Source organism: Trichoplax adhaerens, genomic scaffold, assembly GCF_000150275.1.
Source record: "Trichoplax adhaerens TRIADscaffold_3 genomic scaffold, whole genome shotgun sequence".
NCBI classification, from domain to species: Eukaryota; Metazoa; Placozoa; class Uniplacotomia; order Trichoplacea; family Trichoplacidae; genus Trichoplax; species Trichoplax adhaerens.
The window spans coordinates 6,874,022-6,899,241 of NW_002060945.1; the positions used below are offsets into that span (position 1 = coordinate 6,874,022).

The 25,220-nt window shown below is 33.9% G+C and overlaps 4 protein-coding genes across 4 annotated transcripts; 2 read left to right on the top strand and 2 right to left on the bottom strand.

The window, feature by feature from the left end:
* Positions 1 to 1,078: 1,078 nt before the first annotated feature.
* Positions 1,079 to 7,532, bottom strand: TRIADDRAFT_54756 (uncharacterized protein; the record flags this gene model as incomplete). The annotated part of the gene is made up of 24 exons (XM_002111081.1): positions 1,079 to 1,328; positions 1,415 to 1,444; positions 1,528 to 1,616; positions 1,714 to 1,821; positions 1,895 to 1,985; positions 2,104 to 2,225; positions 2,287 to 2,338; positions 2,410 to 2,579; positions 2,666 to 2,766; positions 2,872 to 2,942; positions 3,021 to 3,110; positions 3,221 to 3,302; positions 3,472 to 3,602; positions 3,694 to 3,779; positions 3,895 to 3,984; positions 4,144 to 4,248; positions 4,342 to 4,425; positions 4,510 to 4,669; positions 4,796 to 4,888; positions 5,318 to 5,493; positions 5,759 to 5,839; positions 6,070 to 6,103; positions 6,574 to 6,695; positions 7,296 to 7,532. 24 exons carry the CDS (start codon positions 7,530 to 7,532, stop codon positions 1,079 to 1,081), a joined length of 2,655 nt encoding a protein of 884 aa, XP_002111117.1.
* A 2,859-nt stretch (positions 7,533 to 10,391) lies between these two features.
* On the bottom strand, positions 10,392 to 10,907 carry TRIADDRAFT_50070 (uncharacterized protein; the record flags this gene model as incomplete). Its single annotated transcript, XM_002111082.1, has 1 exon — positions 10,392 to 10,907. One exon carries the CDS (start codon positions 10,905 to 10,907, stop codon positions 10,392 to 10,394), a length of 516 nt encoding a protein of 171 aa, XP_002111118.1.
* A 1,554-nt stretch (positions 10,908 to 12,461) lies between these two features.
* Positions 12,462 to 14,376, top strand: TRIADDRAFT_54758 (uncharacterized protein; the record flags this gene model as incomplete). The annotated part of the gene is made up of 5 exons (XM_002110556.1): positions 12,462 to 12,548; positions 12,716 to 12,800; positions 13,726 to 13,814; positions 14,112 to 14,150; positions 14,278 to 14,376. The coding sequence occupies 5 exons, from the start codon at positions 12,462 to 12,464 to the stop codon at positions 14,374 to 14,376; spliced, it is 399 nt and encodes a 132-aa protein (XP_002110592.1).
* A 3,359-nt stretch (positions 14,377 to 17,735) lies between these two features.
* On the top strand, positions 17,736 to 24,384 carry TRIADDRAFT_54759 (uncharacterized protein; the record flags this gene model as incomplete). Its single annotated transcript, XM_002110557.1, has 19 exons — positions 17,736 to 17,948; positions 19,564 to 19,685; positions 19,994 to 20,027; positions 20,137 to 20,217; positions 20,367 to 20,542; positions 20,629 to 20,721; positions 20,836 to 20,995; positions 21,086 to 21,169; positions 21,253 to 21,357; positions 21,452 to 21,541; positions 21,628 to 21,856; positions 22,584 to 22,684; positions 22,806 to 22,975; positions 23,067 to 23,118; positions 23,242 to 23,369; positions 23,458 to 23,554; positions 23,894 to 23,982; positions 24,116 to 24,145; positions 24,234 to 24,384. The coding sequence occupies 19 exons, from the start codon at positions 17,736 to 17,738 to the stop codon at positions 24,382 to 24,384; spliced, it is 2,205 nt and encodes a 734-aa protein (XP_002110593.1).
* Between the last annotated feature and the right edge of the window lie 836 nt (positions 24,385 to 25,220).

Below are 25,220 nucleotides of genomic sequence, written 5' to 3' on the forward strand. Positions count from 1 at the left end.
ACTATGGACTACTAAAAAAGGAAATGGTCTCCATGATTAGACTTTTTAATTCATTTTTTTTAATCCATCGAGAGAAATATTTTGAACAATTAGAGACTTGGCTAATACAAAGTAAACTCATTTTCACTAATAATAATTATAATTCGTATAGATATACAGTATCTCGTATATGCAGTACTAGCTGAGATACCCATTCGAAATGAACTTCGAAAAGCATTACAGACTTTACTAACATATGATAAATAAGGAACGTTTAGGAGTAAATGTGATACACAGTATAGTAGTTCGTCCATATTAGTAAGCGGTGGACAATTAAATTGTACAGTAAAAGTATGGACCACTAGAAAAAACAGTAGTGGTCCATGATTAAAGGTAAAAGTATAAGTACGCAAAGTGTAGCGAGCGAGAGATCGACTAGTAAGAATCATTTACTGAAAATTGTACATTCTACTATTCAATTTGATATAACAGCGAATAAAATGGAGACCTATGCTAAGCAATTATCAAAATTATTTATTTCATATGATAGGAAAACAATTCGACACGCATACGTGTATAAAGACTACAACTCGTGTCAATATGTCAGCATGTTGCAATTGTAATATCAAATAGTTCACAATTCATAACATAAAAACGCAGTATCTTAAAAGTAAGAACCAAAACGGGCTAAAATTAAATGTATAACCGATAGATTTAAAAAAATGGATATAACATCCAATCAGAACAGTAATTCAAACTCTAAAAAGTCTAATACAGCCGTTATCAGTCAATGTTGCGCTTCATAAGAGTGCGCCAAATGAAATTTTTACATTTTATTAACTTTAGATTTGTTCAAAATGACTAATTATTATATCAACTTTCTGCAAGATTATAATCCAGCTATAAAAAAATCATTCCATTATGCAAAAACTGTCCAGATATACAGTACGTATATCACCTTTTGGATAAATTATCAATCTGTACAAAAACTACATCTAAATTTATCCGAAATTGTACATGTGGTCATGTACTGAATTAAAACCATGTTATCAGTATACGAGTATTACATATGATAATTATACAAGTAAAAATAACAATATTAAGAATCACCGGCATTATCACCTAACTCTTGCGTGGTATCACCGGCATTATCTTTTAACTCTTGCGTAGTACCACTGGCATTATCCTTTAACTCTTGTGTGGTATCTCTGATATTATTATTATCTAATTCTTGCGTAATATCACCCGTCACTTTCATTTCACTTTTTAGAGCATCTTTCACGAACGGTTCAAGTCGTTCTTCTAAACTATGGCCCATCAAATCTTTTCTGGTAATGATACCAGAAATCCTAGAACAATAAGCTTAGAGTTATCATCAAACTTTAACAGCTACCGTATACGTATCGACTTGTATAAATTAACGGAATGATCATACCTGTTACTAGTGTCGGTAACAATTAAGTGTCTGGAAAGCAATAGAGATCGAATTAGGTACAATTTAAAAGAAGACAAATTTTATACCAACCATAAAATTGTCAAAAAATATACCTTAAGCCAAGAGTTCGAAAGAGAGCGTAAACTCTATACAAGGAATATGACTCTGGTACACAGATCGGCGATTGTCCATAATAATGTGCCTAACAAATATTATCGAGCTCTTAACTTATTTGTATAGTAATTACAGTTTAGCAGAATCAGTATTTATAGCCCATAGCAGCATAACTTGTTACTTACCAAATCTATGTAAAGGTCATTATATTTTTCATCATGACAGTACTTTTCAAGAGCTTCTTTAACTGGGCCTTCATTCGGCTTTTCAAGATGTTTAGGTGCTTCGATAAACTATAAAAGGACTCATGAAAATCAATAAAGACAAGCTCCAAGAAGCAAACAAATTCATTTTCAAACGTTTTACCTGCTGATAATCTAGCACGGGAACATCAACAGGACTTGCTTCATTAGATTCGAATAAATCTTCTTGTAACATTATCAAATTCAACTCTGGCCTAAAATAACAACATCTCTTTACACATCTTACACATTCTGTAATATCGTAATATTTATAAGAATTTCAGAATCTGAATATTGATCTCACTTAAACTTAAAACATTTACAGACATTTACCTTTTGATAATTCCGCAAACTATCTCGGTACCTTCAACTTCTTTAACAATAGGAAAGCCACAATGTTGGCAATTCAATAGCAACTTGGCAATATCTGCAACGCGTTCTCGCGATCGCAGAATCTAGTCAATAGAATAATGTTAATTCTCTACGATCATAAATTTTACACTAAAACATTGTTACCAGAGGATTTTTCGCCATAATTTGTCCAGCCGTAAAAAGTTCTATGCTAACGCTAAACAAGCAGAAAGTATAGTAAATTAACATCTCATTCATTCTTTAAAATGCAGTAAGTAAAGTCTTTACTTGTCTTTCTTGTTATGTAATATAACCGGTTCCCAGTTTAAAAATGGGATGCACTTCATTTCCATTAATGCATGATACAGCGAATGGGTAATGGTATCACCGACCCACTTTGCAATTATGACGGCAGTCATTATACATAATAAGAACTGCACGTCATTGGTAATTTCCATCTTTATGTCCGAAAGTTATATCAAAGTATTAGTTCTATTATTATTAATAAGAAAAAAAATAAAATAAACCAGACTCTTTTACATACCATAATTACTGTCAATGACATTGTTAAGCGTGAGACACCAGCAAAGAATGATGCAGAGCCAATTAAAGCAAATGCTCCTGGATCTATCCATGTCCAGTATCCTATCATTGCGTTGAGAGAATATTGAAAAATTTTAAATATAGGTGCATGTTGCATTTCTATTAATACTTATTTTATGCATCTCATTTTTGTTCTTCTACGCGTACCTGCACGATGTATGCCAAACATATGTACCATGATACGTCCAACAATGCGGCCGTATAATGAACCTATTAAGCTATACCAATTTATAGAGATTGCCGTAAAATTTAGCCACCCTATCAATTTTATTAAATCTTATTTTCTTTAAACTTACAGCATCGGTACAACAAGACCACTAGCGACTGACGTCCCAGAGGACCAGCAGGATAAAAGGAAATAAATAACTAGAATTGCTATTAAAGGCCTACAATTTTTTAAAGAATTATAAATTTACTAGCATGTGTACAAATGACATTTATTGATGTGAAAATTTTCATTATCATAGAAGATAAAGTCAAGTCGCTCCTAACATACCCAAAATCGAATTCTAAATGGGTATTGCGTGACAAAAGATGTTTTATAGCTTCTTCACCAGTCACAAACATTAACGTTGCAACTAATATTATGCCAAAAGCAAGAAAGATTACATTAATTTGCATTGGCAATCTTTAATCAAATAAATGTGTTGACAACTACTGTACTAGTATTAGTATCATTTCTACAGTATTTATGATATGTTTACTATACTCGTATACAAATGTACATCAAATAACAATCGAACCTACCTTGACTATAAGATCTATTGTAGAATACAGTGGTATCATTATAGTTAATGTTAACACCAGCTTCACAAGTATATAGTTGTACATTCGGTTCAAGATGCAATGGGTGTCTACGATCTGTTAAACACTGAGGGCTAAAGATAAAATTGGAAACGGTCAATTTTTAAAGATAAACAGATTCGTTGTTGTACGATCGTTTAACATGGATAACCAATCAGATCTTACCTGGATGTATCTGTATCCAGTCGACATCGGAAAGGAGTACAAGGGAATGCTGCAGGTAGGAAAACTGAAATAGTAGCCATAATTGCCTAAAAGTATAGATATTCAAAATTTTATAATTAACAACGTACTCGCAGTGTTTTGTAGTTAAAAATTGAGAATTTCATTTTTAGATCCCAAAACAAATCGATTCGAATTCTTTACCATTATAAGAACTGGTTCAGCGATTTTACATGCTGTCTTCCATCGTTTATTTTTTATACGTTTCATTACCGACGAACGATATCTTCGAATCTTGATACCAATAAAAAAAATTTAATATTAGTCAGTAATTATGGCGAATATCTGCTTAAGGTAAGATATTATCTTTAGAATTACCCAAATTCTTCTAATTATAAATATTGTTAATAAAAAATGTGAAAGAATGAGAAGGAAATATCTGAAATTTCTTACTTTAACATTTAAAAAAGTGAAGAAAGCACCCAGTATTCCTCCGATAATACCAAGTATAATGGATGGAATAAAAGCTACAAGGTTTATAGATATACCACGTTTCACCTGAAAATACAGCGGAAAGGTATTTATATGTAAGCATTTAATGATGTACTACGGTAACATTACTATAGTGGATGAAAAGAAGCTAAAATTTACCTGGAAAATAATATATTTGTCTTCTTTAAAGGCACCAAATTCACCAGCATACTTAAACCCATCAAAAGCCGAATTGAAGAGATCCTAAGTAATCAATCATAACGATTGATGATAAATATACTTTTATTTAGTTGCATTAACCGTATTCAGGATTGCAGAATTACTTACGGTAGTAGCAGTTGATACCATACAGCAAAAGAACGTCATCCAACTTTGCTTTATGCTCCAAAATGAAGCAACTTCTTCCATAGCAAAGAGTAGCCCACCTACAGGAGACCCAAATGCAGCAGAAACACCGGCTCCAACTCCAGCATTTATAAAATCACGTCTAATTATAACATAATATAGAGGATATTACATGGCATTATCCGATCTCACATACTACGTTCACTTTTACGGGATAGATGCGAAGTTCGGTAGATTCATAAAAACCCAATACTTGTTATTTTATTACCTGTCTTTCGGATTTCGAAATTTTTCAAGAATAGGTAATTTGATTTTAAACGTATCTGACTTCAACTGGCTCAGTCCAGCTCCCACAAGACCTCTGTGTAATGAAAATCAACAAGAAATTACTTTGACTTTAGTTATCAATCAATCAACTATCGATTGGTTACAATGTATTGATAGGTTCATGTCAAGTTATGGTTAAAAGGTTTTAACATACTTTATCAAAAATTCATGACTATCGCAAAGCTCATTAACTACCAAAAAAACTGTTAATTTTTTTCGGAGTCCATGCATTACTGAAGTAAATAGTAAAGGATGAGAATTTCTAATGAAAATACATGCGATCCTTCTATTACTAAACATGTATTGTAGTATCTTTGACAGCAATCATTACTGGTATTGCATATAATCACTATGAGTATAATAATTCATGGCAGTAAGTTTTCTATAACGCTGATCTAGAAAGCATACATCCTAGGTAGCACAATTTAAAATAAAAGTGTTTACACACTTAGTACTTACTAACCCTAAATGAATCATTGGCCCTTCTGGGCCGATCGGTAAGCCGGAACCCACTGCACAAACGCAAGACAAAAACTTTATTATCATAGTCTTGAAACTGAATACTTTTCGAATACGGCTTCCATTCAAGAAGCCAATAAGTTCCGGCATACCCGAGCCACCAGCCGATGGCCTAAAGAACTGCAACATTTGGAGAGTAATAATTAATCAACTCTTAATTAGAGCTGATGTAGATTACAAAATATGTAGCTCGAAACAATGCAAGGACGTTATTTACAGACAAGGAATAAAAGGAAACATTCTGACTGTATACAGAGTAAAAATAATATTGAGAATGGATAATTGATAGCAAACTTTGATTAGCAGCAAATAGGCATTTATTTCTTGCTATCGTATATGCTAAACATATTGCCACGGCTAGTATAGCATTCTAACAAGTACTAACCACTACTAGTGAGGCGGATACTAGAACAAATAGCATGCTATAACCGATAGTGAAGATCCAGGCAACACCAAAATTTCCTTCCTAAGAATTATAATAGAACACAATATTGAAATAAGTATAAATTTTCTTAATCCAACCAAAGAGTAAATTTAAGAATGTGCAGTATACAGTAATTGTATCGACTTATGTAATGAAATAGATAATTTACATAACTCGATGATACTCATATGTAAAGATTGCACATCAAAGTATTGATAGCCTAGAAATCTCGGTATAATTATTTTAGATCGCTAGAATAAAAACCGACATACCACGATCATTCTTCCAGCAACCGAGAACTTTGTTCTATTTAGTGGTACAAAGAAAGAAAAATTCAACACCCGCTTATCATATTATCAGGTCGTTCTATATTATATAGAAGCATTATTTGTAATGTTGTAGTACAGCATTTAATAAAATTAAAATTAGATTAAAAGTACTGTAACCGTAGTTTCCTCTGATCATAGCCCCACTAAGTGATTATTTATTTCTGAATATCCAGTAAACTACTATACGACAGACTGTCAGTAAATTGTTTTGGACTAGTGTCTTACTCCGATATTAGAAAATTAGATTAAAAACACTGTAACCGTAGTTTCCTCTAATTCTAGCCCCACTAAGTAATTATTTATTTCTGAATATCCAGTAAAACACGATACGGCAGACTGTCAATAAATTGTTTTTGGACTAGTTACTCTGATATTAGATCGATAAATTGATGTACAAATACTATACGGTAGACTATCGATAAATTGTTTATTATGTTAGTGGCTTACTCTGATATTAAATCGATAAATTGATGTAATAACCATCCAACAACACCAACGGCAAATCCAATCAGACCCATCATAAGCCATCGATCCCATTCTACCTGGACGGAAGCAGTTCGTAACCAATCCTGTATAGCATCATTATAACTGGTGACACTTTGCAATCTCATTATTGCTAGAAAATTTCACTTTTTCATTTTACACGTCTCTAAAATCTATGATCAATCTATACTAATTGAACATGATACTGTAGGGCGTGATGTCTATCGTACGATAACGGTCTATAATGCAGTGTTGAAAATCAACATTGAACTCCTGATAGACGAATAAATTAAACTATGCAGCATGTTATCGAGCTGTTTCAGCGGTTTGAAAAGCTAAAAAAGTGGTACTAATTATACATCGTAGATGTAGCAGCACCATTGCTAGGTAAGAATATTGGCTAAAAAGAAGCTGGATGAAAGTTAATTTGTGCGAGCGTCGGTAACCCACTCTATGCGCATATACTTTAATGGAGTACCGTAATTATCCCAATTTTAATTAACTTGTGTATTTTCTACTTCTAACGATGTATGGAAACTTTCATTTATATTTACATCAAGCTATTTCTTGACTTTGAATACATAAAGGTAGGCGATATTATTTATAAGTAGGCGGTACGTCTAAAGGTCTAAATCTTAACAACGTCTAGTGGAGCCCGGTCTCGAACCACGTTCATCAAGTCATACCTGGTAGCTATCGCTTTGCGGCGAAAGATAATCAAAACTTTCATATTCTGACAGCTTTTCTTGCTCTTTTTTCGTGTAAGAATGGCTGGTATAAGTACTTTCAAACTCTCTACCCGTTTGAAAAAAAGTCAATTCGGCGAAATCATCAGGTAATATTTCATCGTCTTCATCAGCATCTTCCACTTCAGCTGGAATGTAAGCGCGAAGCTTCTTTCTTCGTCTTAGTATCCTATTCATGCTAACAGCCAATAACTTGACCTGGAAATCAACTTTAAATAATATCTACTGCAATCGTCTAGATCTCAAGTTCTTTTTAGACACTAGAATCGATTCTATGATGAGAGAAAGGGAAGAGAATTGGAAATTATTCCATGCAAACCTTCTCTCCGCCTCGTTGGACAACGGGAGCCACCCACAACGACGACTGTCTGTCTGCCTGACCGAGTTCCTAGTGTCGATTAGTCTAGGTCCCCAAATATGTCAGCCGGTCTAATAGTAAATTAAGTTAATTATTTCGCAAGTTGATAATCAATATCGAACATACAGTCAATCAAGCATAGTCACCCCCTGCTGAGCTTTGATATCCTAGTCTATTCTCTATCGAATAAAGTACTGTATAGAACACTATACTCGAAACATAACAGTCGCTACTCTAATGCCCAATGGCCCAATGCCTATTCAAGTACAGACAACTGGACAGGCAGACGACAAACCAACTTTCCTCATTAAAATGGCCTCTGATTTATAGTTCGCTGAAGACTGGAAATTGGATAATCCTAAGGAATGTTCAAGTCCATCTCAGGTATTCCAAGGCTGCAACCATGTGTCTATTAAGATATTGCTGTTTGCTTTGTCTTACAATGAACGGCACCGACGGATTAGTTGCGTAGAAAGGATAAACATATACGTAGATGCAGGTGTTGCAATCAGTCCAAAAGACTGACTGGCCACCATTCCAATGGAAGGACTTTGTGCATTCCTTAGGATTGACAATAACACCCTCATCAGTATAGAGCAATAACTTTAATTTGGTTGAGTAATCGTGGATTTGATGTCAACATGAAACCCATAGCCAACATGATCGATCCATCACTCACTATTCGCTTACAAAGGTTATTAATAAAGGATACTGATTGAGTCCTACCTGTTATAGCTGCGTGTATTGAGCTCGATTAGGTTAGGTATTCTTAAAATGTAGCTTAACGTCTAATTCTCGCAGATATTATAACGTTAAGAAGGTATAAGTATTTGGTATTTTGAACAATAAATTGATTCTTACAAAATATTATAACGCTTGAGTTATTGAGTGAAGAACCTGGACAATAACATAGTAATAGTTATGAAGAGAGCTTCCCATTAAAACTGCTTGATTACCTTCGTAAAGACTAAAAATAATCATTATTCCAAGAGCAATCGTTGAGATGAAGATTTTATAAAAAAATTTTTGTAATTAAAAGAAATGAGACAATTAATACCGTTTATCATGTTGATTTATTATTGATTAACATTTCTATATTTTATTCAAATTCTTGATGAACTATAGGCAGTATCAACATTGCTCAACAGGTTCAGAATATTACCTACGTTGCCAACATTATCTATGATAGTGTATTAACATAACCTACAAATACTTTTCTGAGCAAACAAGAAGCTTATTAACCTGGTAGCCGCGATCACGATTGTAATTTTTCAGGGTTTTATGGAAAAATAGCTTTATAGATTACAATCCTATGGGTCTTATTCGTATCGATATTTATGAATTTCGCACTATATACTGTACTGTTAGGACTAAAAATAAGGTACTAAAGTTATATCCTCGTAAATCATAAGTGGTATCTAGTTGAGCTTAGATTTAAAAGTTCTAGCGTTGAGCAATACACGGAATCGCTGACTAGGTAGCACAATGCGAAATATCTGCTGCATATGCACTTTTCAAAACCATCATAAAATTATAACGAAGAACAAACATCCTATTGATAATAAAATTACTCCATCTAACTATATTTATTATGACACTTTCCTACTCCAATTATATCTCAATACACAGCTGATTGTACACTCAACGTACAGCAGATTCAGCTTTCTAAGCTGCAATAACCTTTGCATACCAATACTGGCCAACATTAGATATGCTGCATAGGATGGTAAATCTCACAAAGTCATCAAAAATTAAATTTAATACACGCACGAGTACAGCATGAAAGACTGTTCATGGGTATAACTTTTACAATTCGATGGATTTCAAATTGAATACTGGATAGATTAAAAAATATCAAATTTTCATTTGTATATATTTGCACGATAAAAGTATAATAATACTATCATGTAAATTCAGAAAAAATAAGGCAGTAATTTTAGAATCAAGTTTCGTCAAATTAAACTAATAGTACAAATTGACTCTATATATAAGAAAAATATCAAAATTGTTTGAGTTTCCATCTAATGACATGCACAATTATACACTACATATGGTTTTTTTGATCGACACATTACTACTACGGGTACAGTATATACAGTAGAAAGGCATTCTCTGCAAGATATGTTCAAATGGAAGCCAAGGATACCCAAACGCAATACATTAAGACTCTTACTAATCGTATACATCACTTAAGATGAATGGCGAAAATGGCTTTCATCATTCATTATAATAACAATAATTACTTGGATATCATTAAAGGGCATTTGGTAATCAGTTTGAAATTACAAAATAATTTATAGTTGGTAATTCCTATCCTGCACATTAGATTAGTGGCGTTCTAGTAAAGTGATGATCATCTCCAGGTCCGTAAAACTAATTCAATATAGAACCTACTCGTATTCACATGATCGAGTTTTTCAATCGACAGTATTTGTATATTTTATGTCCACTATAGCAGCTATATCACTAATCCTATATGATTTAAATCCAATGACGCAATTATTAACGTTAATGTCGTGTATTAAAGCAATATATCAATCACAAATTGGTTTGCAATAATACTTACTACCTTCGTATTACAGTGATTATACGTAACTATACATAAAGTAAAACGCTTTCCTTAAATAGGATATTTTTTCAACTGTTGCAATACAATTACGAGGGCAACATACTGTCAATTACCCTTCATTATCAGGTATGGGTGTATTACAATTTCCATGGTAAACATTAATTTTACCATCGCATTTGAAATAAAGATCGAAAACATCTTTATAGCCATGATCACGCCAGTACGTACATAACTGACGATTCCATGTACAAGGAAGAACGTAAAACATATCATTGTATTCCATATGAAGTAAGGTATATAAATCTTGATCACCAAGATGGCCACGAAAATGGTATTTCTTAGCTAAATTTTCCGGTAAATTTTCATCAAGAACTTGACCAAATAATTTGGATTTTCTCATACGTTCTAAATCTAACAATAAAACACCGCTATTAAAACCAGTTAATCCATGTGGAGGTGGATCTCCTACTCTAGTCTTGGGATTTTCATGCCTATACTGCCAAAAGACATGGCGGTAGACCGGTTGACTTTCACGACCAATCCCAATAATATTGTTCGGTTGAAATTCATGAAATAAGTTGAATAAATTTCGAATATCAGTCGTAAATTTTAAGTCAGAATCCATCATAACAACACGTTTAAATTGTGCTGGTAGAAATTTATGCATAGCAACCGATAGAAAGAAGATGGCATCATTATAATAACTTCCTTTGCTACTAAACATTGGTTGAAATTTCTCTACATAAGAATAGATCTTCTTCAATACGTCTTCCACAAAATGGGTAGTACTCTTGACGACACAAGATGGCCAATTCTTTTTAGCATTGTTAACTGCTTGATGTAATACCGATCGAGTGTCCTTATCCGTTACAAATAAGAAATGTAGTCTAGAAGTGGTGTGCTTAAAAACAGAATTGATTGTTTCCTCAAAGCGTACTGCTAAACGGCTACCAGGCGTAGCCCGAGTGAGAATCATCACGATATGTAGTTCTTCCTCCTGCTTGCAATTATTCCCCTCTGCACAGTATCCATTATTCGTGGTAGGTTTACTGACAAGATTTCTTCTTTCATCATCGCTTGCAATTCCATTGAATGTAAAGAGGAATAACACTATTAAAAGACGCCAAGACTGGGTGATAAAGATGTGATTCATTTTGGACTTGGATACAGTAAAATTGGAGATTGATTTCCAGCTTACTGTGCACTACTGGTGAGTACTTGCCCTGGTTCTACTTAAAATTAAAACAGGGATTTGTAAGCGATACAAATGCTATAGTCAAGTAGTTACAGTAAATCAATCCATACAGCACCAACGTACTAGAGTTACTATGGTACTAGAGGAACCGACCGCATAGTGCTTACTATGGACTATCTCAAAATGATACTGTCGTACTCGCCTAAGCGATGGCGGATTTCGAGCTTCTGCAGACATGCCAAATTGCCTATGCATCATTAATTCATTCATTAATTAATGCACACTGGCAAGGACTTGATACATGGAGTAGTTAATAGCCTAGTGCTTGCTAGTTTTTCATACAGAACTAACTCTAAGCCCGATTCTACCTGCACGAACGGCAGGCCTAAATTCATAATGGACTATCTCAAAATGATACTGTCGTACTCGCCTAAGCGATGGCAGATATCGAGCTTCTGCAGACATGCCAAATTGCTAATGCATCATTAATTCATTCATTAATTAATGCACACTGGCAAGGACTTGATACATTGAGTAGTCAATAGCCTAGTGCTTGCTAGTTTTTCATACAGAACTAACTCTAAGCCCGATTCTACCTGCACGAACAGCAGGCCTAAATTCATTCTGGACGTCGTTTGCAGAGGTTTGGACTGCATCAGATCAATTTTATTTTGAGCAGTTTGTACTTAAGACAGTTATCATCTCTTAGACCTAGCAATTGATGTCAAGGTAGAGAATGCATAGTAATGCATAGGTATCGAATAATATCACAAATCCCAGTAAAGGCATCAGACGACAACAGATTATATTAGATAATTTACAAATTACAAGTAGAGTGAATCACCAATCAATATATTCCACTTTCGACGCTGCTGTCAAGCGACTGTCCATGATTTTTTATCTTTATGCAACAATCTGTCTTATGGCATGAAATCTGTTAGCATTATCTTGGCTTCTCGAATCCATTACACGACGAATATCGCTATGGCCGGCAGAAAAAGTAAGAAAACCTTAAACAGAACCAGCCAAGACGAAAAACCTCCATCGTCGCTTTGCGATAATCAACGAGCAGTGAGTAGAACAATTATCATAATTTCGTATATGATCATCGGTAAATGCCTACCGCAAACAATAACTTGAGCCAATCGACAAGTCCTGTTGTAAACGTCATGATTTATACAGTAATTATTCTCTCATCTCATGAGATATTTCACTCAATCTCACACACTATCCGCTAGGATAATGCCGTCTTTAGGTCAAAGATTGGCGATGTTTTGATTACGATTAAGGCCAAACCGGGCTCAAAGGAAAACGCTGTTACAGGTACAGTAGGAGTGATTATAGTGGATAGGTTCTACAGTATTATAACCCCTTGTGGTATATTTCATAAGGCATTAAATCTCGGTAAAAATGATAGCTTATACCCTCTCATCATGATCATTTTTATCTTGGAAACCATAATGAAACCCAACTAGATCATGTCGTAGGTTAGATTATAAGATTGTACTCGTGAGTACATTGTCATTAGAGAGATTGAGGTAAATCAGTCCTTGGTAAAAGAACTGAATTGATGCAGTAAAGTCAAGATTAATAAGTAGTTAAAGTCTTGTCATATCATTTCGGAGACATTTTGCGTATTACAGAATCAGAAGCACATACTGATAGTCTATGCATGTTTATTTTGTTGATTGAACTAGAGATGCAATCCTACGTAAGTTCGTGAGAATACTAATCGAAAATGTTGTAAAATGGTTTACATTAACCACTGATTTTACTTACTTTTACTTTTGAATCAAGCACTGATATTAGCTAATGGAAAATGTGGCGGAATAATTTATACATACGTGTTACGTGGATATAACTACACATAGGCATGCTAACACTAAACACGGTAGACTGTTCTACTAGTAAGCATAGACCAGTATGATCGGTTTTCTGATATGATCAACATCAAAGACATGTAAAATACGAAAATGTTGCATCATAAATCTACTTTGTGTGCAGTTCATAGCATAGTAAATACGTATAAAGCACTAACGAGGATATAACAAGAATTATAAGTAATAATGATAACCCTGATACGTGTTGCGAATTATACAAGTATTTTACCACTAATACTCGAGGATTACTAATATTGTTTATTGAATAAACCCTTATCGTTTGCCGAAGTGATTTAGACTCTGTTAAATTCATGCTGTAGCATGTAGCTAATACAAAATAAATGCAATACGTATATCTTTGTTTGCAGATATTAGCTCCGATGGAATTGGGATCCAAATTGCAGCTCCAGCCAGAGAAGGAGAGGCAAATAGCGAATTGATCAAGTTTCTATCATCAGTATGCAATACAAAATTTTCAGTTATTTCATGATATATCAACAATCCAGTTATACTACTTTGATTTGAATTATAGTAGTAATTACTATACTGTATATGCACCCCATTCTCTGAAATAGAATCGTCCATCTCATGCAGTATACTGTGACTTTTTAAAATATTATTGTCTATATCGACATTGGATGGTATTAGCGCGTATATTTACCAAAACTTGATGTTATAATACATTATTGATTCCATTACTTGCAATTTCCATATATTATCTTTAACATCGCTGAACTTTAATTTTTATTTTTAGATCTTAAAAGTCAAGAAAAGCTCAATCTTGTTAGATAAAGTGAGTGAAATATCTTAATGCATATGCCGCTTCATGATTAATGAGTATTCGTAAACTAATAGCCAATTAGTCTTCTATTGGGTTATTATATTAGGATACTTAAATGCGAAATTTACTTTAATGCTAGGGCTCGAAGTCACGCCATAAAACTATCTGTGTCAACAAAAATGCAGACTTGACAGAAAAGCAAGTGCTAGAATTACTTCAAGAAACATTATCACAATAGATTTTGGCTCATAATTTAATCAATCGTTACCACAATATCAATATGGATAAAATAAAACTTTATAGAGCTGGGAATAAGATCAACACTGCACTAACTATTCAGACAGTTGGTAGATAATAACAATCAGCAGGAACGCCATTCGGTTAAAGTCCTAAGAAAATTGCTCATAATTATCCTTAGCTGGGAATAAAATCAACACTGCACTAACTATTCAGACACTTGACAGATAATAACAAGCAGCAAGAACACTATTAGGCTAAAACGCTGAGAAAATTGCTCATAATTATCCAGTTTAATTAATGATAATCCCCCAAAATATTCTACCCTTCTGTTTAGCCTTTAAGAATGGAACCTTGTCAGTAATCAAATCGCCGATACACGCCATAAAGGTGGTACGATCTATGGTAATTAGATCAGAAATCTTTCTCTACTATACTTGATATTTTGCTTTTAAATTTTTGTAAAATAAATTATATGTTGTCTATTTTAAGCTGTAATAGTATGTAAGTTATCACCACTTCCGAAATTGCAACTAAAGAAGAGACTAATTTTTGTATGTAGCCTGTGCACCATATAAAAAATTTTTTTTAATTATTTTTATGAATGGCAATATGATATTAAATTTATGTGTATATTAACTTAATCCAGAATATTGGATAAGGCTACCAAAATTGGGAAGTATATTAATTAATATTAGAGCCATGATTATACTTATACTATATTTATATTGTAATAAGCTAATCTGCTAACTACTATGTGTCTATACTATACATCTCTTCCATCGCATAAATTTCAGACTGTACATTAATTGAACCGAACACATTCGACCTGACCATCAGCATCGGGAATGACGTCAATATTATGACTACGACTATAAGATTATGCTCTATTTTGATTATATATCACATATCCCATATATCAATGCTAATAGGTTCATCTGGATGCAGCGATTCTGCCTTTTATCGTATCAATTTTATGTATTAGCTTACTCCAAGAGATTCAGTATGGCTATCAGAATCATGAACGATGGTCAAATTAAATTATCCATTTTTTAAAGTTAAATTATCAATTTGTTGTGACATTACGACCAGTACTAATAACTTAGTAATAAGAATTGATATTGATACCAAATCAAATCCATCTTCCGGAACTACCACAACTACTTTGCTAGGTATGATTATAGGCGTATGCTGTGTCCGTTGACCAGCCGATAGTCCTTCATCAATGGTGACTGAATATTCGCTTACTTAGTTATTAGAAAGTGATGAAGACACCAGTAACAATATGAGTCATCGCTTAAAATAAAAATATAAACAATGTACGTATGCCTATCATTAAATGCAGCTTATGCTCGGATCCTGTCGACGATTCGTCCATAGAATAGCGTAAACAGTAGCTAGCTAATCCTATAAATTAAGCCAGTATCAATCCAGCAACCCCTTAATAGGATAAATTAGCTTGAATCCTATCCAATACTGCAACATAAACGCCTATGAAGAGTAAACCAATTTGAACACCGTCTGCTCGTGTTTATTTAGTCTTAGTGACCCATTACAAGGTACAATTTAGCCGGTACTTTTCTCAATGTCTATCGGAAGTATCGACATTGAGAGCTACTATGAGTGACAGAGTAGAGTAACGCATAAAACAGACCTAATATCGCGATCGAATGGCTGCGATATCATGGAGAATAAGCAAAATATTGAAAAAGAAGCAACCTGCAAGCCGCCATGGCCGTTATCGTTTGAATCGTTGCCACATCGTCATGTAGCTTATATATAGCGTTGTAGGAGGGTTTTGCGTAGCTCGCCTACCGACAGACTGCCGTTTACGCACGCTCAATGGTGAGCATCGTGTTGCGCTTTTAGCTATAGTATTTGAGTAGAACTACGCAAGAGGGAGTACTGTTGTCATACAAAAGTCTCTTGCTATCATTTATGCGATTTCGTGGCTGAGTGGTTACCACCATACAAGCCACTCTGAACCCACCGATTTGACAGCAATACACCCGATAGTGCTCTACGTTCTCATACAGTATAGAGCAAAATCGATCAACTCTGCTACCCCACCCACCCCTTGGCCAAAGCTCTTAAAGCGATCCAGCGCCGCCGCGCTGGCTCATAGCGTTGCAAGAGTGTGGGCAAGAAAGCTGCTAGGTAATTCCTCTTCTCTTCTTCACTATTTCTATCTCTAAGGTAGGCTGATCAATTCATGTCTATTAGCTAAGAAATGCAATTCTACAGGTACTGTAAGGATGATATTTTCTCATGCAATAGTACTGTCATTGCGAGCAGGATATTTTCCGTTGATAACGGTTGTCAATGTTACGGTATTCGTCCGTTAAGAAATGATGGACGTAGTCGTATACAATTGCGCTTGAACTTTTTCTTTTGCTACGATCGATGATGGAGTTTATGGAATAAATTAGATAGCTAGGCAGTTAAGAAAGAGTCATTACTTTAAGATATATTAGCACTCCATGCTATCTGTACTTGTATAGCAGGATGATATTTTCCATACATATCTTGAGTCATGTTATAATATCGGTCCGATCATAGGATACGACATGGGGTCGAACTTGGCTTTTTTTTGCTTTTTGTCCATCATGGAGTTTGTAGAGAAAAAATGAATGAGTCAGGCATTCAGGAAAGAGCGATGACTTTAAAAAGAGAACATACGTAGATATGCATTCGTATTACATGCTTATACAACTAGAAATAATTGTCATACCTACTGTGAAACAGCTACTTCTGACCTCGGAAAGACACCTATGCAAGTTGGCTAGAATATCCATGTTACTTGTATTCAATGAGGAAGCGACTGTGCAGTAGAACGTAACTGTTCAATGGATCATGGCAACAAAACAACAAGATCATCAACTCCCTCAAAATAAACTCAATACATTCAATGTGCATGGGATCTGTAGATGATACATCACCGCTTTAAAATTGAAATAGATGATTTCTATCCTATTTACTATAAACACACGATGATTGAATTGCATGAGCTGATCTACTACGAGACGAGTGTTGTTGTGCTCAGGATTTCCGATCAAACACCCCAATAAATTGATTACTGTTACTACTCATCGACAAACTTGCTCATGGATTAATGTCTCTTTCTCTGACTTAATGGACTACTTCCTAGTTTGGTAGATCGATAAAATTTCCTATCGTATCGTTTTAACCATGTTCCACCTAATGAATGATTCGACCATTTATAATAATAATAATTATATACTCGTATTAAGGGAAAACTTTGTAATCCTTTCATTTCTTATTCCACAGGAAATTATTACTCTACGGCAGACCAAAACTTGTACATCAAAGGAGAGTATTGTCTGATACTACCATCAAACGATGGCTCATCGAAACAGTGATAATCCAAATGTCCAAATCCGAAATCGATCAGAAAGTACATCGCATCTTGCTGATCAAGGTACTGGATTTTTCCAGTGGGGCCGCGATCTAGGTGGTACCGATTCTAATCATAAATTTACCGAACATGAAAAAGACTTGCTTGCTCAATACCAAAGCGCCGATTACTTACCGCCATATAGCTGTGCTTATAAGGTTTGTCACTTTACAATGGATGTAAAGTAAGATCAACAAAGTAATCGATCTAATCTCCTCATCATATTAGTGATCAATCTACTTGAAGCAAATATCCAAACTACTTCTTCATGTACATGATTGTCACAAAGTAACATTAGCCCGTTGTGTGAAACTTGACAATTACAAGTGTTAGATCTGTTGTTTTTCTAAAATAGCTATTGGTATGATGAACGATACTGCTATAGTCCACAGTCTCATTCATTATCATTTGAAACGTAGTACTGAAATCGTAGTCATCAAAATGGCAATATCGCTCACTTTCCCTACTCTGTTGCTTCGTCGAGTGACCACAAACTAGGGCTAGCACATCGCGAGGTGGACTAGCACAAAATTAGTTAGGATTTATCAAGCGATAGCTTTCTACACTTTCTAGTCAATGTGGTATCATCAACCTTTTAATAAAAGTTTATAATTTCCATGAGACGATTAAAGCTTTATTGAAAACACAGTGCCCTATCCAGATTTTAAACTAATTTCTTCTTTTACCATTACTATAAAGTTATAGTGACTGATGAATTATTACTATTCCATGAAAGTTTTAAATTGTTAATTGTGCGATAATTTCCCTATGCTAATATTGTAACCAAAATACACCATTGAAGCTTTGAAGAATTTTCCCATCTTGGAAATCAATTATCTTTAGCTAATTAATTAGCGGCACATTATATTAATAACGGTCTCAAATATTGCTAATCAAAACAATACGTCTGATGTATTATACATTTAATTCAGTTATCATCCGTATTCATTCTGATTTAGTGGACTGTAATAAATAATGAATGAATATTTGAGTATTGAAATCAATTGCTTAACAAGGTTGTCTGGTACTGAATTTTTATTTTCAAACTTAATAATTCCTTATGGGTTTCTCACCAACAAGTAACTATAAATTTTCGTTATGAAAGGCAATCCATACTACACGTACAACCATACAGCGTGCTACTGTAGAGGAGTAGACATTGCGTTAAGCTACTGCCTAAGAAAGTTTTATAATAAATACCTTAGGCGAAACTGTCAACATAAAGTTAGCATTGGTAATAAAATTAAATTTGTTGGCTAGCTTCATTAAAAATATTAGTTGATTGCCTATTGACTCAAAAGATATGTCATTTGGTACGTACAGTATAAGCAATTGCTAGCGAACTGTGTGCTATTAAATATAATAAAATAATTAGCAGTCCATGCTCTGTGGCACTAATTAAACAGCATAAATGCCTATACATCTGCTAATCTGACTATTGCAATTACTCCGTTTTATGTGTGCAATCAAATCCAGCTAATCTAGCGTAATCAAAATATGAATAAATAGATAAATGGGTGTGTTTATTGATCAACGTGAGACATTTTACCATATGGTGCTGTGACATATATATTTATATTAAGATGTAAGCGTATCCATTCAGTAAATAAGATGACCGTTTGAACCCAAAATTGATAACAAGCCCTTGATGCTGCAAAAGTCAATCATTTTCCGATGCATTAAAGCAATTTAATTATTAAATCATAAATAGCTATCTAAATTTTTAAATTTTACCACACAATTAGAATTATCTAATTTTATTACTGCATATAGGAATGGCTACGTCAACAACCTGCAAGATTAGATTGGGATAAATGGCTAATGATGGGTATTATTGGTTTTGTTGTTGGTATTACAGGATTTCTAATGCATCAAACTATTGGAGTTATTGCAGAGTATGTATATTACTTATTTATTGACAGATACCTTTACCTCCTTCGGCAATAAACGATGGTAGCGTACCTTTTGTTATACCAGCAATTTACCGTAATATGGAAGAGTGTAATTGTAACGGAAATAAACCAGTTCAGTCAGCAGATATTTAGTATTTATTTAGAATGATATACGTATAAGTCATCAAAATTGTACTACTTTCCTATTGATCCAGGAGAGAAATGAATTCAACTGTCGCCATTTTTCATACTTCATATCCAATATTACTTGTGTACAGTTAATCAAAGATGTTCTTTCTTTTATCATATAGCTTGAAATGGGATCGCGCTTATGAGTACGTCAAGGTAAGCTATGACTCCTATCCTTACCTAATTTGAAGTATTAAAATATAATAATCTTGCAATTTTTACTGTTGCTGGTTCTGATTGTACCTATACGCATACCCTTTTATAGGAAAGAAATTTTGGAATGGCATGGGTCTGGCTTGCGTTGATTGGTATTGGATTCGCTATTATTTCCTCTTTATTGGTTGTTGTAAGTATCTAATAACTACAGTACTGTATCAATAGAAATACTGGTATACGCGTGTATCAAATTGCACAAATTCAGTCAATCAACTTGTTGCACCATTCAATTTCTACTGTTATTAAATAGCTAACAAAGTCTGTTGATACAATTTACAGCTATTTCACTTACCAGCTGGTGGATCAGGCATGCCCGAATTAATTGGGTTCTTAAATGGTACTCTTATTAGAAACGTCTTTGGCATAAAGACTGCAGTCATCAAGTTTCTATCTTGTGTATGTGCGGTTGGATCTGGTCTACCGGTTGGACCTGAAGGACCTATGATTCATTTAGGGTACTGAAGAGCTAATATCAATCGAGATTTGCTAAACTTAACTCACTGAGCGTATCCAATATAATAAATTTAATATTTTAATATAGGGCACTTATTGGAGGAGGCTTAAGCCAAGCCAAATCTTCAATCCTTAATTGTATTCTACCTATATTTGGAAGATTTCGTAATCCAGAAGATGAGTACGTCATCTATAGTTTTCTACAACTGTATTTGATAGTTTATTAATTGCGTCACAATATCAATATAATAATAGATCATCTGTATTCAATATTCAAAACTGACACAATTTATAGGCGTAATTTCATTAGTGCCGGAGCAGGAGCTGGAGTATCTGCAGCGTTTGGGGCTCCTGTTGGTGGATTACTATTCACTATGGAAGAAGTATCGTCTTTTTGGAGCTTAAAGCATGGCTGGATGACATTTTTCTGCTGCATGACATCGACATTTACAACAGTAAATAATTATTCCTTCAAATCAGTAAACCAATCGACTAAAATTGTATCCCAATGTTCTTATTTTAAAATTTAATCAATTACTACTCAGGATCTATTCAACTCAGCTTTTCAAGGTTTTCGATATACAGGCGATTTTGGTGCCTTTAAATCGAGAAAATACATCTTATTCGAAGTATTTATTCGCAATTACTATCAGTTGTATTGTAATTCTATTTGAGACGATTGTTTTAACATTTATAATTACTTATGAAACAGGTTAAAAAAGAAATTTCCTTAAACATCTTGGCTTTCATACCATCCTTAATTATTGGAATGATTGGAGGCCTATTAGGTGCACTCTTTACCTTTCTAAATTTAAAGGTAATTACATCACATTTAACGTAACAACTACAATATATCAATTTTTATTAGAATTTAGAATTTAAGTATTAACACCGTCAATTTTATTATCAAGATCGCTCGATCTCGCCGTCGCTTAGTTGGACGCTTTAAATCGACGTGGGTAAAAAACTTGATTCGAGTTTCCGAAGTTACATTAATCATGGTAAGTGTTATAATCTAAGTATGAAGTACAATGCCCTACACGGTACGCATTATAATCTAAAATCTACCATTATCTTGGTTGTCTAGACCCTTACTGCAACCATGTCCATTCTGTTACCCGGTGGCTTTGGTTGTACTCCATATCAATGTCAGAATGTTAACACTACTGCTAATGTCTACCAGGGACCACTATGCAGACGTGGAGACCAGTATAAAATTCATACCGAAAACGAAGTCGTTGGTTATACCTGTCCTGTTGGTATAACGAAGAACGTAAGCTCTCAAGTATATTTTACCAATCAAACCTATAATCAAGGTAAGTTGGATGTGTTAAGCCAAGTCTACCTGCATCCTACTACATCAGGACTTTTATTTTTTCATTAGTGGCCTCACTAGTATCAGTACAAGGAGAAGAGGCTATTCATCGTCTATTTTCCCGACAAACTTATCTACAATTTGATATTGGGTATTTATACCACCGATTTTATTAATACACTTCATTTGCAGCTGTGATTTCATATCATCTAACTATTCTTTTCATCTGACTAACGTTTTCAGCCCATTAGCAACAGTGTTAGTGCTGTATTTCACCTTAGCCTGCTGGACTGCCGGTAGCGCAGTGTCAAGTGGTCTTGTAGTGCCTATGCTGTAAGGAGCTAACTCGTACATTACTTATTTTACAGAAGTATTGACTCTAAATACCGTAAAGGATATAAGTAAAATTATGAGTAACCCTTTAATCAATTGGCACTAAATTTTCTGATTAAACTTTTAATAATAATTCTTTTACTATTTCTATCACTATCAGACCGTAACTATATTGATATCAAATAAATGTGTAATTATACATACTATAATAATAATTTTACGGATATAAATTACCTGCTTACAGACTTGTTGGAGCGTTATACGGTCGCCTTATTGGCAGATTATTGGTAGTTATGTTCGGTGTTCATCAAACAGGCAAGATTTTGAAATACTATCCATAAACTACGACGCAGGTAATAAACAATTTATCTGAAAACTAGTTCTTCATTCTGCAGGCTACTGGGCGTGGATGGATCCCGGTGCGTTCGCGTTAGTCGGCGCTGCGTCGTTCTTTGGAGGTGTATCGAGATTAACGATGGCTTTAGCTGTAATCATGGTACAAAATTTTTCCATTCTATAATATACCTTGAATTAAAAATTATCAATTTATCCTACGCATTGACTGCGAAGGAGACTAATGTAGCCCTTATAATGCTACTTTGCTCTTAATGCTTTAGATGGAAATTACCAACGATATTCAATTTCTATTGTTGGTCATGGTAGCAATATTAAGTGCAAAAGTATTGGGTGATTATATCACTCATCCGCTGTATCACGCTCTTCTTGAAATGAAATGTATTCCGTTTTTAGACAACGAATTATCCTTACACGATGAACACCATAACATGTTCGAATGAATTACGTTTGATGACGCATTTAGGATGATAATGCAATAAGTGCATCATTAATATTGGTCTATTTTTAAATATAATATTTAGACTAAACCTAGAATTTTATACTGCTGGCGATGTTATGACCAAAAAGCCTAAGGTACGTCTCCTAGATTAATTAGGAGTGCCGTAAATATTAATATACTGCATATATAGTTCTTACTATTTTCCGATAAATGGTACAAACTTACATCCTCATTGGCTACGATTAATAATAATACAGTGTGTATATGAGCGCGAATCCGTAGCAAAACTGGCAAGATTGCTCCAAGAAACTAAGCATGGCGGTTTTCCTGTCATTAGGAAAGACGCCGTTAGTGGCCGAGATGTATTTGTTGGAATGATGTCGAGGTAAATCAGGAGAATTCATTTTCTAGTCTTTTCTATTTTCTAATTAGAATTGTAATTTCACGATAGCATGTTGATAATCTGTTTACAGAGATGAGTTAGAGGTATTGTTGGCGGTTGGAGATTCCGTGTTTGAAGATCAATTTGGAAATAATGCTCACGAGATTGGCATTCTGCGTTATAATATGGTATTAATTATATTATCGATATATAATAAAATACTATAGCACCTCATCGAAACGTTGAAGTTAACATTCCATTCGGTATATATATATCTAGATGCATGAAGCGATTCTGCCAGTGAATTTTAATGAAACCCTGGCGAAATATGCTTCAGATGAAGCTTACCAACAATCTTATCTTAATCTTGTAAATACCTTATGATTATACTACTTTTTAAAACATAAAAGTTTCTTTGAAATATCGGACCACATTTCCAAACTTTTTGTATTGTTTTGGAATTGATTAAATCGAAAGTCTATACTACAATGGTTATTGATTATGCGTTTCTATACTTACATACCTAGATTCCGTATATCAACCGATCTGTTACCAGTATTCAGATGTCATTCTCTCTACGTAGAACTTATATTCTCTTCCGCACGATGGGAATGAGGTAACGTATTCTTAAGTAGTATAGATAGCATAATTTCGGATTGATTGTGACTCCGAATATACATATACTTGGTATACTCGTTTGTATGAAGAAAATAGCTATCGTATAACACTTTATTTTATTAATTTCTTAGGCATTTACCTATAGTCGATGAAGTTAACAGGTAAGCTAGCTAATTATCCAAATAGAATTTATGGCAGGACCCAATATTGCCTGACGATCAATAATTACTGAAACGTTTGTATTTACAGAGTTGTCGGTATTTTAACCCGTAAGGATCTAATGGGATTTAGTATTGAAGAGCATATCCATGGCGATGACTATGGTCATGACCATATGCGTACCCCAACTGGTAAAAGAAGCGGAGATTTGGAACTGAATGAATTTCATCGTCGCGCTTAAATTTATATCATGTATCTATAAAAATCTATGCGAAAGGCTATCGTAAATTTGCTCGCTACGAAGTATTATCCCTTTCCAATTTTAAATTTTAAATCGGACTTTGAACACACAGTGCTTACAATTATTTGAAGAAATAAGCGATACAATTTTTAATAAGGATGTTAAAGTTACACAGCCCATGATCAAAAAATACGTCAAAATCAGCTTTATATATATATATAACAATGCTACCAGTTTGACTTATCGTCCATGAATACATTGGGATTATCTATAAATTTTTTTTACTGTATGTTATCGTTGACTATGTATTTCTATCCTGCAACAAATGTAATACAAATTGCAGAATATTTTGCAAGTGTTTAACAGAGAGCTTGAACAGTAATTTTGGGAAAAATTATTGTATATCGCATTCTAGACAACATTTTTGAAGACCTGAACTAAATAATAGCATTTTTTATTTATTTATTTTATACTTGTAATGTACTAGCAGCATTTAAAATAAGTACGATACGGCTATAGTACTCTTTAATCCAACACAATTTCTTACTATTTGTATGCTATAAGGACCATGATTTGTTACCAATATTCTTTTAAATTCATCAACCTTACTAATGTATTTGCAAAGCTAGAATATGAGCGAATATTTTAATAGATACAATAAAATATGTTAGCGGTTATATTGAAACCTAAAAATTACAAGATTAGCATTTTATAGCTTTAGTCTTTGTTAACCCATAATTTTGTGTATTCACGATACTATACCATGTTATCCCATATTTAATGAAATCAGAAATTTGTATTAACGTATAAAGATCTATTTCAACCCACAAGAGCAT